Source organism: Mixophyes fleayi, chromosome 3, assembly GCF_038048845.1.
Source record: "Mixophyes fleayi isolate aMixFle1 chromosome 3, aMixFle1.hap1, whole genome shotgun sequence".
Taxonomy (NCBI): domain Eukaryota; kingdom Metazoa; phylum Chordata; class Amphibia; order Anura; family Limnodynastidae; genus Mixophyes; species Mixophyes fleayi.
Genome location: NC_134404.1, coordinates 278,749,221 through 278,769,620, shown reverse-complemented (window position 1 = coordinate 278,769,620; position 20,400 = coordinate 278,749,221). Strand labels below are relative to the sequence as shown.

The 20,400-nt window shown below is 37.5% G+C and overlaps 1 protein-coding gene across 2 annotated transcripts in view; it reads right to left on the bottom strand.

Annotated features, from left to right (window-relative positions):
- LTBP1 (latent transforming growth factor beta binding protein 1) overlaps window positions 1-20,400 on the bottom strand; it is a 348,337-nt gene that overhangs the window by 79,340 nt on the left and 248,597 nt on the right. For both annotated transcript variants that reach the window (XM_075203670.1, XM_075203671.1), the window contains 6 exons: window positions 20,219-20,341; window positions 14,912-15,079; window positions 3,913-4,104; window positions 2,592-2,614; window positions 2,180-2,267; window positions 169-267 (listed from right to left, as the gene is read on the bottom strand). In XM_075203670.1, the coding sequence (XP_075059771.1) occupies window positions 169-267; window positions 2,180-2,267; window positions 2,592-2,614; window positions 3,913-4,104; window positions 14,912-15,079; window positions 20,219-20,341 (693 nt within the window). The remainder of the gene's footprint in view (window positions 1-168; window positions 268-2,179; window positions 2,268-2,591; window positions 2,615-3,912; window positions 4,105-14,911; window positions 15,080-20,218; window positions 20,342-20,400) is intronic.

Below are 20,400 nucleotides of genomic sequence, written 5' to 3'. Positions count from 1 at the left end.
CTGACATGCTGGAACTGCAAATGTCTACAGGCATTGGCCAATGGAGGGTAATATCACTCTGTACTTCTATGTCTTTATTTTTTAATTGGACGCTTTTCTTTTTGAAATATTTACATTTTCTGTAGTGATATAAAAAAAAATATAGGATGATGTCTATTCCTCAATTACCTGTAACTTGAGTTGGAGCAATTACTTGACTTTCACTTGACTCTGATACGTCCGGGGCTATTTCTACAGGTACAGGTGGGGATGATTTTTCAACGACAACTGCAATGCCAAAAATAAACATTTTGGTAAACCTGACATCTTCGTTAACGTTTGAAAAAAGAGAGTTGGAATAATGACTAGGTCTGTCAGCAATACCTCTTCCACACTGGGGAACTACAATTTAAGTAATGATGGGGGAAATATTAAATATACCCTTTAACTTTAGCATCGTGGATAAACATATTGGTTTGAAAAGGAAGGGTTAATGGTGTTTGTAGTTGTGACACAAAACAAAAATACTCAGGCACATTAGAGCCACCATTAAAAGATGGCTATGTCTGTATCAACATGATAAGGGTCCATGTTGTATGATCATCACTACCAAATGTGTCTGGCTATGTTGCTCTACAAGCAGTATCTCTGCTGATAAACATAATGTTAAAACAACTAATCTCTTACATAGGATTCATAAAATATGCTAATTGATTTAATAAAATTAATTTGATACAATCTGGATCACTGAATTATGTGGGTTGAGGTCAGGTCGGAATGATTTCTAAGTGGAAGTGGTTGAGTGTGTGAAGACTGTATAATCAAAATCTGTGCTCAAATTGGTTACCTGTGAATTTCACCTAAACATTCAATGAACAAATCACTTGCTGTATACATAGCGTACATAATAACACATAACAATGAAAACATATTGACGAAGCATTGGTTATTTCCTACTCTAACTGATTAACTGACATATTCCAAGTAATTTTGAAAAATTAATAATCAAATTAACTTCCTATCAAGAACAGTTGAATAAAAGATAAAAGGTAAAATATCTTTATTTGGGATATATTTTTTACCACTGAAAGGTACACTTAAACCATACCGCCCAACTGTCCTAAATTAGGTGGAAAAGTCCTGATACGAGGTGACTGTCCCATCTTCCTGATTATCAGGTCTTTGTCCTGATTTGGGGCAGTTGGGATATATGTCACCCTGAGTGTTGCCATTTAAATGTCACGCATACTATCAGTAAGTGTGCACAGCATTGCAGGGGTGTTAATAAGGTAGGGGAAGGGGGCTCGGCATGGCCCACAATGCCATGTGACTCCTTCTAATGTGACTTTATTGTACACACTCCATTCTGATTCCTCAAACAGAAATGGTATGCTATAACCAGCCAGAATGTGAGCTAACCCCAGGCTCAATATGAACTTATAAACAGCAATCCAGTCTTAAAACAAATGTTTTGTCCCCTTGGACCATGTGGTTTTACTAGTTAGAGTAAAAGGGAGATTTTAGAAAAACACATATTCCATGAAATTCACAAATAGTTGGCTTGAGACAAAATATTCGTCCCACATATAATAAATATCAAATGACCAATCTAGTTGGAAAATCCTGTGTGTTCAGTCATCAATTAACAACATGTGCCTCATGGCCTCATCTGTGAGGAGGTATGTGTATGTGTATGTGTATGTTCTCCCCGTGTTTGCGTGGGTTTCCTCCAGGTGCTCAGGTTTCCTCCCACATGCCAAAAACATACTGGTAGGTTAATTGGCTGCTAACAAATTGACCCTAGTCTGTCTGTCTGTCTCTGTGTCTGTGTGTGTGGTTAGGGAATATAGACTGTAAGCCCCAATGGGGCAGGGACTGATGTGAGTGAGTTCTCTGTACAGCGCTGCGGAATTAGTGGCGCTATATAAATAAATGGTGATGATGATGTGTCTCATCTATTCAGCCTTTCAACCAAAACACTGATTTGCCCAATCTGGCTGTAAAATCTGAGACTATATTAGGTAAAGATCCAAACCCCCAGACCTCCCGTCTTCATATGTGCGGCTAGATTAAATTATAAAGACTGGATACATGTTTTCTGTAAATGGCTTAATATTTAATGTATATCAATACTAGTTAAATATATGTTTTAATCTTTTGAACACTAAAAAGTCAGGAGTTTAAAAAGGATTACTTTTACCTGGATACTGAGGATTTAGGTTTATTGTTGAAATTCCTGGCGAGAGTTGAGGTTGTCCCCGACGATTATCTCCCCCTGTTAAAAGGTTCTTGAAAAGTACAAATGGAAGTATTAAAAGTTACGCAGAAGAAAATTGTATTGAAAAGACTTGGTGAGGGTCCTGCTTCAAATCCTGATGCTGAGTATTTGCAATTTTAAGCAAGTACCTCTGCCTGCCTTTGTACTACTCTGTAAGCTCCATTCACCCAGTATACTGAATTAAAAACATTTGTAATATTGGCAGAACTATATGACTATATAACTTCTCAACTCTTTAACATAAAAATAAATTCCTAATGATCCCTACACAGTATAAAAAAAACAATGTATGCATTTTCCTGCAAAGGACTTCATCTCTGTGTAAGGACTTTACCTTGTCTGAACCTCTGGTTATATCTGTAATATAAAAAGAAAAGAAAAGTTAGTACTGCACACACTCTGTGAACTATAATCATACATAAACAACAACAGCACCCCTCAAACAACATCAACTATCTCACTGAGCAATAGACATGAATCAGAGAGATAATAAGGCACTTTGTGCATTCACACATTATTTTTTAAAAAACAAACAAACCAAAAACCTAATATCGCATCTAAATAAATCTGTTTCAAACATTTACAAACTCAAGGGACCTAATTCATCAACACACGCATCTGCCGATTTTGTGCATATCTGCGTATGCCCAGACACGGACCATACACAACTAAAAACGCAGCAATGTTAAATGCTTCTATACGGAAAATCACAGTTAATACAGCCTATGATTTCTGGGTATGACCGGGCAGGGAAGGGGCATTCACCCGTACTCAATGTATGGTAAGGTCGTGCCAAACTAGAGCGCAGCCACATCTGAATCAAGCATTGGGCATCATAAAGTTACTTGTTTCTCTGTTGCATTTTTTGGTCCTGGAACAGGGCTAGTCTACGTCCTGAGTACTAATGACAGTCTCATATGCATGCTATGATGTGTTTGCAATTAGGAGCAACTGTAAAAAAAATGTTATGCTCAGTTGACATTAAGATCATCCTATTAAATGTATTTCATGGAAACAAAAATATTAATTTTTGTTGCTGTTTTTAACTGTTTTGTCATTAGTGATTATATTAATAACAGGTAACTTTAATACAATAGTTTTTGAGGGTTTTTGCTGTGCTTTCTTGTGCAAATGTATATTTCACATAGGTATTGATATCCTGCAGAGACTTGTGTAGTACAGCAGAGGACACCCACACCCGAATTCATCAGTCCAATGGGGCAGGGACTGATGTGAGTGAGTTCTCTGTACAGCGCTGCGGAATCAGTGGCACTATATAAATAGCTGATGATGAAGATGATGATATGGCACTGATCATGCATTTGTATATTAAAATAGATGTGGCTCATCACAGCCAAAAACATCAATATCTTTCACATATAGTAATAATAACAGCACTCAACAAGTTAGTACAAAGGAAATCTACTTCCAAAATCCAAATTGCGCAAACAAATCCAAATTTCTTACAGAGGAAGAATTAAATGTCTACACATAATATACAGTATCTATACATGCACTTTCACAAACGGAGATTCTATATATTTTTTTAAATATAAAGCACAATAAAACATTAATAACGTGTTAAATAACTATACTAACTTGAGGATAAGACAGCATAACCAGAATAATGAGCGTTTCTAAATTTGTCCAAATACCTTCTCTTTCGTTCACATCTGGATCATTTCTCTGTGAAACTGATAGGGCTTCAATTGGCTCTTCTCTTGTTATGACCGGTTGAATTGTAGTTCTGATTGGAGGCTGCACTGTATAGGTTCTAGCAGGTGGTGGCGCTTGCCCCCGATGCACTGTATAGCCCATTCCACCAGGACAAATTTCCTTGAATGCAGCTTTGGCAAAAAGAAACAGAAAAACAATGTAGTGTTAACTCAAACTGTAAGTGATTGGATCTTATTCTCTATCGGGACCAATGATTAGTCCTATGCTCCATTGCTGCAGTGATAGACAAAAAGCAGCACTCAGTAGACTTATGCAAAATATTTACTGGTGTGTCAAAGCACACAATGCTGCCAGTGTAACCATATCTCACTAGCAGTAGTTACCATTGCAATATATAAAAATATTTATTTTTAACCAATCGCTATAAAACCTTATGAGGATATGAACCAATTAATGGGGAAATAGAACCTGAATAGAAGCCTGGAGATTATGATATATACTGCTCTAATTAATAGATAGTAGAACATAGCAAACTATAAAAACAACACAGATGAATCTGATATTATTAGAGCTCAAATATATATGTTAGATAACCCCAGCGTTCATGGAGTTTAACAGAGGGATATAATAAGTTTGTAATGAACAGAGAAGGTGAATGGCCAGTTCACCTCTCACTTCATAAAGTGCAGGTGGATGGGAGAACAATACAGTCTATGAGTGTTTGCAGGAGGCATCTAAGAGACCCTTCATCCCCCTATGAATGGATATATGTAGAAGCCTTTCCTTACCTCGCGGTATTCATCTCATGTAGAACACTCGCTTAAGCAAAATACATCACACTCTGTCTCCTGTTGTTTTATCTGCTTTCCTCTATAAAGAGTCTTTGCTAGATTCAATAGAACGAACTTGAATTCATAGATGTGGTAACGAGCTGCTGCAGTCAGTTCAATAAATTCCTCTGTGAGTGTAACGTCACTTCCTCCACTTTCTATGGGATAATCTCCCGGCTGTGACCAGTCAATGTATAGTTGCTTCAACCAATTTGAAACGGGCAGAACATTTCCAGTCTTAATTAGGTCCCCTTTAGGTTCTCCTCCTTAAGCAACTGACGCGTTTTGTCACTTAAGTTGTGACTTTCAAGATTATATATTCTGTATGAGTACTATATACAACTTCTGAGAATGCTGCCTTTATCACTTTACTGTTTACTGCAGGTATAACCTCATCAATATATATATATATATATATATATATATATATATATATATATATATATATATTTATATTGTATCCTTAAAGTACCTTATGTCTCGACTCAGGGTCTTAGCCCTGTTTAAACCACTCGGCGGTACCATATCTCCGTACATCACCCTCCTGTCGAATGCAACATTCTATCCTGGGACAAACGTGACTTCTGTCTGCAGTACTGGAGGCTGCCATCTTGGCTGAGACATTTGCTAAACATCCTGTTGAGTGAACACCTGATCTCATCCACCAATTGGCTTCCTCTGCAGACTATATGAGTCTCCTCCTACACTCAGTGCAATTGTCAGTGCAACACTTTCCTAGTTCCTGGTTCCAGATCACCACAGTTGCTTGTTTTGGTGCTTCATTCTGCCTGCTGTATACAGATCTCAACCTTACATGTGAATTCAACATCATCCTGGTTGCTGCTTCTATCCTCCTGCTGTATACAGATCTCCACAATTTATCCTCCGAGGGAATTCAGCCACATCCTGCAGCTGTGTTATGGACTTCTCTGTGTGAGTTCAACTTCATTTTGCTGGCTGTTTATATGAACTACAAACCAATAACCTTCTGTGTGAATTCAGCTGCTTCATCTAGTTGCTGTTATATGAACTGCAAACCAATAACCCACTGTGTGAATTCAGCTTCTTCGTCTAGTTACTATTATATGAACTGCAAACCAATAACTCTCTGTGTGAATTCAGCTGCTTCACCTAGTTACTGTTATATGAACTGCAAACCAATAACCCTCTGTGTGAATTCAGCTGCTTCATCTCGTTTCTGTTATATGTACTGAAAACCATTAACTCTTGTGTGAATTTAGTTTCATTCTGCCTGCTGAAATAAATACTTTGGTTATTTATTTCTCATGTGGATTAACCTTCATTCTACCTGCTTGTGTACCAATTCCAGCTGTTCCCTTCTGGGTGGTTCCCCCTCCTAACATCTTGTACACAGGATTAGAGCAAGCTCTATGAGCGAGTCATTCACCTGGCCTCCCAGTTTCCACTACCCTCCTGCCAAAGCTTGTCCCAGGGGTCCTGAGATGGATCCTAGAAACCCTATTGTCGTGACACCTTATGACTAACCGTTGGGTGGACTAATGTTGTTTAATAGCTAAGTCTGTGTGAAACTTACTGAACATTAAAATAAGTATTTTCATATATATGAGCTATGGAAAATTATTGGCCCAGCAGACACTAATCCCTATGTAGGGAGTACACATTTGGTAGTTAAACAATGATCAAACAATGATTGAAAAACATTACAAACATTACTAATTCAATTTGATGATCAAATAGAATTAGGACAGGACAAGTTTACTACTATGTTATTTAACATATATACTTTATTCACCTGTGATAAGCAAAATGTGATTTTTGGAGACACCAATAATAATTTTAACCTAAATATAAAATAAATCATATAAGGCCTTTATTCCACTTTTTAGTCAAATGTATTACTGGACAGTACACTGGATATCAGACTTTTAAAGTTTAGAGATTTTAGGCAAATCTGCACAGTATATTAACTCTTCGCACGCAATTCATTTTGATCAGTCTAGTGCAAGGTAGACTTGATGAAAAGAATTACCTGGTTGTTATTGGTTGCTATGAGTCACTGTACTCTGCACTGTTTGATTATATGTTAACAAATGTCTCCATTTGAAATACAATCAATAGAAACCCTGATTTGAAACCCAGTCATCTGTTATAACCTGGTGAAGTCACTTACATACACAAAAACTAGATTTGAACACATCTGGGCAGTGAAACTGTGCCTGAAAAAACAGAATTGCGTAAAACTATATTGTAAAATATAAAGCATATCGCTATGTACACAACAGCAAATGTTCAGCACTAGCAACACAAGTAAAGTGCACCAAGAATATATTTTTTAACTGTTTCATCAAGCACAAGTTATGCAAACATACATATCACGTAATGTCTCATGCTAGGCTGGGTGACTGATTCTGACAAACATCGGAAACATAATTTATATTCCATATCAGGCTAAATGTATAGATGAAGTAAACACATCTCAATCTTGCAATACTAAATACAAATCAACAAAAGCTCTAAACATGTCACTCCTCCCAAAAACTACAGGGATAAATTTCATCTGGTAAAAAGTGTATAGTATCAATGTTATTTTATTAAAAACAGAAGCTCTGCAGTTTCTTAGCCAGCAGTGCTAAAACCAGAACATAGCTCCAAAATGTATTTATTTACTTATTTATAATATAGCTACATATTTGTCAGGGAAACATTGAAGCATTGCAACTGGTAGAGGTCTCTATAATTAATACTAACTATCTAGCCCCATGCCCTACACAAGCTTATTTCTAAATATAAAAATGCAACTTTCAAGGACACTTCATACCTTATATATGTCTAGTTAGTTATAGGCAACCTGCTATGTAGAGAACCTGAAATAATGTCCAAATTTACTTATTGGGTAAAGGTAATTATATTTATTTCAAGCCTGGGAAATGTCAGACAGATATTACATCATATAAGAATTACCCTACAAGAATAACCCTGGATGAGATTCTTCAGAGAGACCAAATAACTCCCTCCTAATAGAAGTAGGAAGTAAGCCTCTACCTGAGATACAAACATTGTTTGCAGTTGCTTATCTTGTTAAAAGTGAGCTTGTACAACCAGAGTGCGAACTCTTCTCTCTGCTTATTTACCACTATCAGCCAGCTATTATTAGTTCAATGGGCCAGATATACACTGTCTGCTCTATGACTAAATGCACCTAAACTAGTCCCTGTCTCGGGAGCTCCGTTAGGTGCTGAACAAGAGAAGTGATATAGTATATTCAATGGAAAAAAGTGAACAAGAACTTCCAAATCAATAAAACATGGGATTGACCCTGGACAGCTACCAGCTAACCAATGCAATAGTAATTTTGGTTGGAAATGACACAACTATAGATTTAGAAACAAATATTTGAGGTGTTTTTGCTTGACGAAGGCTGCAAAGCCAAACTTAGATAATTTAGCAACCAAGGGCCACAAAGCCGTGCCTACTAACCGAACCAAGGGCGACGTATGCCATGCCCATCAAACTGGCAACCTGACGCTCTGTCCCGGTGACAATTAAAAACTGGGGTGTAATAACTCATTCCATGGAATGGGAAAACTTCAGGACTGCTATCCAATCATTTCCCAGAGTTCCCCCCAAAACATAACTATACAGTCCCGCTTTTTCCAAGGAACAACTGATAAGCCCCTTCCCATTAACCACAACACAGGCTGTTCAACTTGACAACTGTAGATAATAACATATCCATTCTATTATTTCTTTTCCTTTCCTTTTGTTTTTATATATCATTTCCCCTAACTGTTTGTGTTGGGTGGTGTGTTCTACTGGAAAGAAGATGCAGTAAGTGTGCCTCCTGATTTTATATGTCACTAGGGCCAGGCATGACACTGCTCATACCCGTCGCTCAACTTTACTCCCCTATCCGCAGGACCTCTAATGTCCTTAAATTCCACCTGCTCCTTTACAGGGAAAATCTTTGTTCCTTTTACTCACCAACGTGACTGGGAGCAGGACCCAGCTTTAATTCTATTGGGTACTTAGTAGCACTATCAATAAACAAATCAATTTGCAACCCTGTTCCTTCTAAATATTAAGTTTGCTCAGTGGGTATAATCTGATTTGTGTTCAAGTTTCTCAGTTGGCCAACAAAGGTATCACTTAAAGCACTTGTCAATGGTTAACTGAGTATGACCTTCTAGTCCATTTGGAATCCTTATTGTGTGACGAAAAACAAACAAGTTACTGGAAAATCCTCCTACAGCCATTAACCAAGCAGAACAATATGATGTTTTGCATACTGTAATTGCAGCAACTGAATATTTTTGTGGGATAAATTACAGTAATTTGTAGTAATTATGATTTTTAATTTGACTTTTTTGACATATGTTCTTATAAACTTTAGAAAAATAGTCCTGAAGTATAAACAAGACATTGGCAATGCTCCTTAAACCAGTTCTACAGTGATCGAATGCAGGATAGAATGAGACTTCATTAGTGAGAAAATAAACATCATTTTTAAGAAGCATTAACACTACGACAAAGAGTAACTCTACCCAACAAATTTTCTTACAGCTAACCACACTCTCTGCAAACCAGCAGAACTACAGCTACCTGGGGCATGTACGGGAGACAAGTGAAAGTTGGATTATTGGGCATTTTCAGAGTGGTATAGTGCAGCATCTGATTTGTTGTTTGTGACTCACATCAGATTCAAAAAACCTCCAATCACCATAATTTACTAATAAAATATTACCCCGGCAGCTGAGTGATACTCAGATGCCCAGCGATACTATGCGGGAGCAGTAAGAGTAGACGTAAGGTCTTTACCTAAATTGTAAAGAAGGTGTTTAATAGAGTTAGCTAGAATTTTATTAATTTAACTTTGTCTCACATAGGAACTGAGAGTAATTACCTTCAAGGTATTTTATCTTCATAGCAATACCCCTCTGCATTTCTATTAATGGTTTTATATCCACTTCTTTTCTGATATTAAAATGGCACTGGACATGGTTGTCCGCTTTCACCCTTGATCTTTAACCTTGTCGTGGGGTCTATGGTAGCTAAAATTAGATCTAATGCCAAGATCAAGGGTGTCTGTTTTGATAAGAAAGAATTGAAGTTTGCCTTTAATGCTGATGATACTCTTCTTACACTTACTGTCCAGAAAACATCCCTTCTGACTACTCAAGGAAATCTATATATATATATATATATATATATATATATAATTCACTTTCTGGATATAAATTAAATACATCTAAATCAGAGGTTATATATTTCAATCTCACTTCCATGATACATTTTAGAGAAACTTATTTCTACATTTATTTTGAATGGGAAATGTTCTGGTTAAAGATAAAAAATCTACATTAGCATATTGTGGATGGTGACTTGGGCCTCCCAAAAGTTCTCAAATGCATGCTCTGTCAAACACCAATTTATGGTTTGATTTTGAATTGGAATTATTACAAATGATGTTTTATACTTGTTCATGACTTCTGAAGTCCATTAGACGACTACTAACTAAAGCGAGCCCTACTATGGCATTTTCTTGTAAGATTTGGGATTAAGTAACATCTTCATTTACGTAATTTTCATCAACACCTTTTATTTTATTTTACTAAAATTAAATTAACATTCCTACAAATTATATTACAGTTGGTATCTTGTTACCACCAGAATTCATGTCTTTTCACCATTTTCGTCCAATTGTTGTTGGAAAGGTTGTTCTCAATTTGGTACTTTTACCCACATTTGGTGAACTTGCCCTAAATTAATAAAATTTTGGTCTGAAATGAATAAAATGATAAAGAAAACAAAACTGGTATTTTTAAATATTGCAATAAAATAATTTGCACTGCAATGCACCTCAGTTGTCTGTTCTCTGGAAATCTCTCTTAGAGCTTTAATTAATAGAGTTTGGTGTATCTATAAAATGGAACACATCACCTGTTTTCTTAATAATTCCTCTAAATCATTTAATTCCTTGGTTAAATTATTTTAATGCTGAATAGTGAATTTTAGTACATTTTAATAATTATTTATTTGCATATTTTTAATGTATAGAATTATTGCCACTTGAAAAAATATTTTATTTAAAAAATAAAGCATTTTTCATTGAATATTTTCTGCTATTGTCATCATGAGATAACGGCAGCAGAGGTATTGCAGTAGTACATGTACTGCCATGATCCTTGTTAAATAGCACCGATGCATAATTAAGCAGCGCCACTATTTACCATGCAGAAGCTGCTCTGGGAGCCCTGGCAAAGATCCCCCTCGTCCCCAAACATTTCTTCATACTCACTAGCAGCCTAACGTTGCCAATGAATGGAGGAGATGCTATGTGGATTTTGCTTTCACTGGTGAGGGATCCAGCGAAGCCGGAGAGGCTTTAGCTGGATCCCGTTGTAAGAGACTAGTAACGCCATCCTGAGATTAATACATTGGCTAATGCTGCTGTCTGTGGGGACAGTGGTAAGCTATGGTAATTAGGTTAAGGCATTGTTAAACAACAAAACATGGCGAAAGAGCCTTTTGCCAGTGTTTACGGCTCTTCGCTGCTTGTTACATTGAAGTAGTTTGTATGTTCTTTCCGTGTTTGCGTCGGTATCCTCCTGGTGCTCTGGTTTCCTCCCACACACCAAGAACATACTAGTAGGTTAATTGGCAGGGACTGATGTGAGTGAGTTCTCTGTACAGCGCTGTGGAATTAGTGGCGCTATATAAATAGCTGATGATGATGTTGATGATGATGATGATGATAATAAGACATATCTGGTCTGCAGTAATTTCAGATGCTTTAACTTGCATTCAATATTAACACCTATGTGTAAGTGATCTTACTCTGCTTACTGACATGTTTAGTTTTTATGATGATACTGTAAATGTTCTTGTTATTTTACTTTCATTTCGGACTCTAATTATTTAAAGCAACATATTGATGGTGTTCAAACGAGAAGTGGTTAAGGGATAAACAGATGAAGATCACATTAAAACTCTGCATTTCTCCACTAACTAAAATATACCAGACTAAGGGCTAGATTTACTAAGCTGCGGGTTTGAAAAAGTGGGGATGTTGCCTATAGCAACCAATCAGATTCCAGCTGTCATTTTGTATAAGGTACTAAATAAATGAAAGCTAGAATCTGATTGGTTGCTATAGGCAACATCCCCACTTTTTCAAACCCGCAGCTTAGTAAATCTAGCCCTAAGTGTTCTGCACATTTGATTTAATGTTCTACTGTAAACTTCTAAATCTGACACTATAATTGCCTTTTAGTAATCGAGGACTCTAGTTTTTGACCTTTCAGACAGTTAAACTTTTACTTACATCATAGAACAGGAAACCAAAGCAACTGACTGTAACTTAATCAGAGGTAACTATACCAGGGGAAACCATAATATTCTTCTATGGATCAGCATAGCTTATTAATGTTGACATTGTTTATTATAAGTGAAACATATTAGAAAAATGCGCTTCACATTTTACCTTTGGAATGTATAATATGGGTCTACAAGTCTACAGTAATCATTATTTAACATAACTATGTGTGACACATAGTAGGAATATATATTAAAGCTGTCAGTTCAACACCCATAAAAAACGGTTAAAAGCAGTCAATATGTTACACTACACCATACCACTCTTACAAAATCCTACCACCCTGTTTCTATCATCATATTGTATCATATCTCAGTATTACACAATGAAACACATAAACAGTAATCAGCTACCATATAAGCTTAGAAAAGGTTAATACAATTCCCCATCTCTAGTTTATGCTTCAGATTAGTATCCATAAAAATCCTGGGAATTGTACAAGAAAATAGCAGGGATCCATTTTTATACTCAGGAACTGATCACTATCTTTTTCTGTGTGTTAGACAAAACATGGCTGTATAACGTTTCTGAAAAAAAATTGCACCACAGTAGATTTGAGGGGTTATTCACACCTACCTGCTTCTTTATTGTGCTTTTCACAAATTAATAAACAGATGACTAGCGCATTAGAAAAAGACAAATAATAGTCAGTAGTGCAGCAGCATGTTTTTTTTTTGCTTTATTTGCATTAACAAATATTACTGTCAGCATTCAACCCTTCGAAACACTTATCGGGGTTCCGTGTGCTCCGCTTCAGGGTTTAAATGGTGAGTACCATCTTGTTTCTCTGGGCATGCGCAGTAGCGCACATGTCCTTCCATTTTATGAAAACTACCTCCAGATTATTGGTCTCTGACTTCCCCGCCCCCTATTGCCTCACATATATATATGTATATATATATATATATATGGCACATCCAAAAGCAAGAGGATGCCAGAAGATAAATCTGTTGTCTGTCAAGATGGCTCCCTGGCTTCTCCAGTGTGTTTCCTGGGAATCTCTCCCCAGTGTACTGTCTGCCCTATCAGTGCCAGTGTGTTCCTGGTTATTACCATCCACACCAGTGCATTCCTAGTTATTTCCATCAGTGCCAGTGTGTTCCTGGTTATTACCATCCACACCAGTGCATTCCTAGTTATTTCCATCAGCGCCAGTGTGTTCCTGGTTATTACCATCCACACCAGTGCATTCCTAGTTATTTCCATCAGTGCCAGTGTGTTCCTGGTTATTACCATCCACACCAGTGCATTCCTAGTTATTTCCATCAGCGCCAGTGTTTTCCTGGTTATTACCATCCACACCAGTGCATTCCTAGTTATTTCCATCAGCGCCAGTGTGTTCCTGGTTGTTAACATCCACATTAGTATATTCTTGGTTATTTCTATCAGCCCCAATGCTTTCCTGGTTATTACCATCTACTCCAGTGTGTTCCTGGTTAGTGCCATCCACCACAGTTGGTCCCTGCTGTTTCCATCCACAATAGAGTACTCTGTATATTTACTGCAGATGCCTTAATATTTGCTCCTGTTTTCTCTCTACCTGCCATTCATGTTCAATACATGTTCGTACTGCTGTGTATTGCCAAGGGATAGCAGCTAAGTCCGCACCTCCTTGCAGGGTACCTGGTGAATATCTAACCTTTATTAGTCTATGCACCTCTGTTCCAGGTAATGGAAAATCGGTCTGGCTGTTTGAATCCAGAAGTTGTATAATTTCTGACAGTACTGGTAAAAGCTCAACAAATGAAAAGCAGATGGAAAAAAACACATCACCAATGTATGGCATATTTGAAAGTTACTCCATGATAGGTTCAAAGATGTGGGACCCATTAATGTGAAGTTTGCCAATCAAAGCTTTGCAGCACCTCTGGACTTAAGTCAATTGGACATTGGAATAGAGTTTGTGTACTCAACAAAAGGATGAAACACTTGCAGACTCCTAATTAGCAGTTTTGTAATCTTGTTTTGTAATCTTACAAGACTTAAGGTGGGGCTATGTGGGGCTCTTACACATACAGTATATATGTAGCCAGTATACATGACTCTATTCTTTTCCACTGCAGCTTTTTATCCTACACTATATTAGCACCCTTTTAGCTTTTGGCATATTGCTATAACTGTTTAACTGTAATGAAGGGGGTAAGAACTAATCTAGAATTTATCATGTCATCGTGTTTATTCCCATCTCGCGAGACTTGAGCTCTCACTATTGGAAAGCTGGAGGAAATTGACAGCTGTCTCAATGTGTACTCTATGCAATTTTAGGGAACCTAAGTAAACGTTCTGCAGACATATTAAACCCACTGATCAGGGGAGGGCTGGCAAATTTTAGACCAGGGGGCAAAACTCGAGTAAGCCGCCTATTTTAAAGAAAAAAAATGCAGGTGGCCAAGTGACCAAGCCCAAGATAGTACACTATATGGATCTGGCCCGAGGGGCAAATGCCCCCCTGCCCCCCCCCCCCCCCCAGGCCCCCCCCAGCCCCTTACCAAACCTCTAATAATAAAACAGAACATGTTTTCTTCCTTTCATAATTATTAGGCTTAATAACTAACTGAGCTCCTTTGTGAGGGGAACATGCTTAATAAGAACTATGTCACTAAAAAATTGATTGATTGGATGTAAAAGTTAATAGACTGTTTAAAATCCTAAAGCCATGACTTATAATCATGATGCCTTATACTATGTAAACGCATATTAGTAGGAAGGGACGCACAACTAATGCACGGCTGATAAACCTCAGAGATACGTATATTGTCTATAAACACCTGACCATTCTTAGTTTGCACTCACCTGTTCCAAGTATGGGGCACTTTTCACAAGTGGGCCCCCAGGCTTTTCCCACACTACAGCAACATAGCTGCCTGCTGAGCTGAACAGACAGAGGATGCATACACTGCTTTCCAGTACTGACAAGACGATAACATGGACCTTTCTCCTCAGACACAAAGGGATTATCTGCTGTGGAAAGAATGGAAGATGAGTGTTCACTAGAAATAGGAAGGAAATCTAGGCTTTAGCATTACACATGCTGATATTTCAGCAGTTTAATTAATTGCATGTTATAAGCATGACAATAGCTTTTCCCACAGGCCTGCCATTTTTAGGGTCTGCGGCTTTCTTTTTGTGGCAATTCCACCTCCTTGACTTCTGCCAGATTGGAAATGTAAACATTATATTGTCCATAAATGTATACTAGACACATAAACAAAAAAGTACACACAAACTTCACTATTGTTCAATTTATGTGAATTGTGCCCTCAAATAAACTATAAGCCACAATGGCCAATAAAAGGCAACAGAAGAATTGGAGGGCTTTGCTTTACCTACAGCAATAAAACAGCTGTGTTTCCTTGTCTAGACAACCTTCCAAACACCTTGTGCCATTAGAAACATGCAGTTATGTGCACAAATCTATACAGAACAAACTTCATTTATGAGTTGTTATTAGGGCATTTGTGAAAAATATTTTTGCAATTTTCTGTTGCATTTTAATATAATATATTAGAAGTGAAAATTAATGTTTTTTGTATGTTTGATGAGATATACAGTAAGGACATTTGCTATATGCTCCCAAATGTAAATAATAGGAACCACAATGGAATTAAAGGCATAACACATCATCCCCATCATCATCATCACCATTTATTTATATAGTGCCAGTGATACCGCAGCGCTGTACAGAGAACTCAATCACATCAGTCCCTGCCCCATTGGAGCTTACAGTCTAAATTCCCTAATATACACAGACAGAGAGAGAGAGAGAGACTAGGGTCAATTTTGATAGCAGCCAATTAACCTACTAGTATGCTTTTGGAGTGTGGGAGGAAACCGGAGCACCTGGAGGAAACCCACGCACCACGGGGAAAACATACAAACTACACACAGATAAGGCCATGGTCGGCCCTAACAAGTTTTATTTATTTAAATTTTTGCATATCCACAATTTTCCATGAAACAAATATAGAAGTCTCTGTACAAGTAACAAATGCTATTACCTGGGGCAGATGGATTCATGGGTGGAGCACATTTGCGCCTTGCTTGTGAAACCCACCATAAAGACTTTCGCAGGAAACACAAATACATGTGACGTGCGGTTGCTAATTGGGTTCTCTCTTGCCTAAGCTTCACCAATGAGTTCACTTGAAGGAAACCAAGTAAACGGTGTAGGCAGAGTTCAGAAGAAGGCAACGCTACCACAATCTGCTGATCATGATCAACGCTAGTACAACGCACTAAATTGATGTCTGTCGGAATGAGGCCTTAGACACTAGTCAGAAGAAGTCTGATGTGGACTTTGGGACTCTGTGCTTTTGGAATATAAGAAAATCTTCTGCTCCATAATCATTTATTTATACCCAGGAAAATTTTACTTAACTTCGTTCTCTTCACTCCTTTATTGGCATGATATTAACTGCTTCTTAAATGTTAATATTTTACCTTTCCTACCATTTGCCAAGTCATTTAATCTCTCACTGAGTTATTTACAATCTTGAAGTGTAGGGAAACAGCAGAGTGCCTATAGCACATATTTCTGATCACAGATTGTGGTCAGTATGTGAACAGCCTGGAGAGAGGATAGAGGAGTAAGGGGAAAGGCACAATGCCAGTTTTACTTCATGAGACGGCAAAGTGCGGCTGAGACCTGTCTGGCCTTATTACATTATTACTACAGCTCTCTGTTCCAGCTTCTTGTGGAAATAAGAAGAATAAATAATCATTACATGTATAAAGTTTTAGTATACCTATAAAACACAATTTAATAAAAAAAAAGACTTTGGTATTAATTTTTTGTCCCTTTTTTTTTTTCCTTTTTCTTTTATTTTTACAGTGATTTTAAAACCATTTATCCCTACCACACAAGAGAGCCTAAATAACACTGCAACCCACCAATTTACACCAAAAGAAAATCGAATACCAAACAAATGTTGATTCGAATACAAAAATATTAAGGAATGTACTGTTTTTGGCATAAAATATTTTATCCAGAGACCTGTTATCCAGAAAACTATAAAATAAATATAGTAAATAATTGTTGCTGCTCAATGTCCAAGTCATACACAGGGGCGCACGCAGGGGGGGTTTTTGGTTCTCCAGAAACCCCTCCCCTCCGCAAATGAACGGGCACTAAACATTGCCCTGTACTGTACAGCAGTCGCGGCGCTGTCACTGAAGCGTCTGCGGCAGTGCTGTATTGTACTACAATACAGCACTGCCGCGGACGCTTCTTTGACAGCGCTGCGGCTGCTGTACAGTACAGCATCGCCAAAATGGAGCTGCTGCGCAGTCGGCCGCGCTTTCTCTCTATATTTGTTTTGGAGGGGAGGAAACCCCCCCTTAAAAATCCTGCGTTTGCCCCTGATACACAAAAACAAATATGATCACAAAGCATCTCCACCTACAGTCACTGTGAGGAGCTCTGCTAAACAGTCTGATGAGGATGGGCATATCATGGAGGTAGCATACTGTAACAAGCAACATTCAAAATAAAACAACTGTGTCAAAATAGGTCACGCTCTAAAAGTGTCCAAAACTATGTCCCCCCCCCCCCACCACCCCCAAGGCCACTTATCCACCCGTTACTCCACATTAACAAATATTCATGTCTCTCTGCTAGGCCATATAGATTTGGCCATAGCAAATCAGAACTCTTCCACAAAAATAATGACTGTTGAGAGATATGGAAAAGGAATTATGCTTTTTAAAATAATTTTATCCAGAGCCCAAAAAATTCCAGTCATTCTGAATAAAATATCTTGTATACCTGTAAACATTATCTTTAGACATTCCTGCAGCAATATTAATCCCAAAGATACTATATTACCTATATTACCAGACCTCTATTAATAAAATACACCATCCATAATTATTAGGATTAATAACTAACTGAGCATTCTTGTGGAGGCAACATGCTGAATGAGGAAACAACATCTATGTAATCATAGCTGTATTCTCTATAAACTACTGTCCATGCTTAGTTTTCACAACAAACTCTTGATGTAAAGTAGCATGATGCTTTAACAGCATCCTACAGTTGCAGATTTTGGGCATGACAATTTTAAATTTAAGGTATCACTCAACCTCTAATTTTCTTATCACTTACAAAATGATTTGTGGCTTTTTTTAGTACCTTTAGATAAAACACAGGGTTAAAGCAGAGTGTTGTACAATCTGCTCTATGACACATGCAAACTGATAATGACCTAACTTCTTAAACCAGTTCACAACCTTGGGCTAGTTTGTGCACCAGCTTTATTTAAGGATAACAGATGTCTCAAATGTGCTCTTATGTGTTGGTGATATAACCCACCTAAATTCCCTCTACTTAAACCATAAATCAAAAGCTGCTCTTCCAAGAAAAATGTTCTTAGTTTAGTACGCTGCATGTAGCACCAAAAGTGATACAGAACAAACAAACAGCTCCATTTCTCCAGGGATGGGACCAGCGCTGTGGTGCTTTGACATTTTATCTGTAGCAATGTAGAAACCACTTAGCAAGCCAAAATAAACACTAATGATGGCTAAAAATTACACCGTGCAGAGTCTATTAATTATAGCAATGTATGCAATGCATGGGATACAAATGAAGGCCTAAAGTGGACAGAGAATGTTACTTCTACACACATCCTCAATTTAGAAGTCAATTCTTAGAAAGATGGTTTTATCAATTACATAGAACTGAATAAGTCACACTGTAGTAACTATCAGTTTGCTGGAAAAATCATATTTAACCAGACAAGAAGCAAGTTATTTTTACTATGGGTACTAAACAGGGGTAAGTCCCATAGTGGGCTACCTTGTGCTGAGTCACCTACATCTGCATATTTATTATTTCAGTCCACATAGTATAAAAGAAGTAGTATTGGTATTAGAAGTAGTTCTCCACTTTCACTGAAATGCCTGATGAAGAACAGTGTGTGCTTTGGGTATATTAATCTGCCACCGACTGCGAAGGTGGGGAATGCAAAAGCTCCATGGGTGATTGGAACCTTTTATGACTATTGGCCTATTATGAGTTGTATTTAAATAAATGAATTAATTCTGAACGGTCTAGGCATATTATATGACTTGTGGGCTTGCAACCATAACTACTTTAGCAGCACTCATTGCCAACACCATAGTCTTCTCTGCTTGGTTACATGCTTGTAAACTGGATACAATTCCATTCTGTCCTAGACATACTCACATAGCATTACCATTTGAAAATACAATATACTCGCAAATGTCAATGTGGTATTTGTCTGGCAGGTGAAAACAGAAATTACATGTTTGTGGAGAAAAATCAGGAGAGAACAGGGACACAGGATACTAATAGCAATTGCCCTCAACAATCCTGCATGAGACTCTTACACACTGGGTAAAACTAGAGCCTTTAGCCTCAGGTGCAGCCAGCTGTATCCTTGCATCTGTGATTAAAACCTATTGTGTGTACAGAGTCTTAGAATGCCAATTGGTCACTTCCCCCAATAAGTTTACCTCCAAAAGTCACAAATGGAAATGTTACCTTTGCCAAAAATCTAGCACTTATGATGTACTGTACTTTAAATAAATCTGGCACAACTCTAATGCAGCATTTTGCAGCCAAAGTGATTTGAGTGAAATTGAAGAAACTCAAGAAAACCTGATACAGTTGTTGACAGATGTATAGGAAGTACCTGTCAGAGCACAATGTACAAATCATGTATTGAATGACAATAATGTCTGTAGGATAGACATCTGAAAAATGAGAAAATCTCAGTCCACATTGGGTTTACTTGCTCAGGTGACCACATTATAAAATGTAACTTAATGTTTCGTGCCCGGGGTTCAAGAAACTGAAGATACACAGCATAAACTTTATAAAATGCTGTCCTGGAACATTACTGAAGAAATAGGAGATTTCTCATATGAGATCAGTCAGAAAGCACCCTCAGTGATGGTATTGTCCATACTATAGTAAAGTATGTGGTATATAAACATAGAAAACTGGATTAGGAAAACAGAAATTCTCTAGCCACAAAAATATGCTGTTGATAACCTAATGTTTCTTATCCAATCCAAATTCCAATACCATTATGTACATAGTTATCTATAAAAATAAATGATATTGTCCTCACTTACCCACACAAGAAGAATATGTAGGATCTGGAACAAACCCTTGTTTGCAGGTGCACCTATAACTGCCAACTGTATTTAAGCATTCCCCATTTGGACATATGCCGTGCATGTAGCATTCATTAATATCTGCAAAAAAAAATTACATTATAAATAGTGAGGCCAGATTAATAAAAACATACCTATTT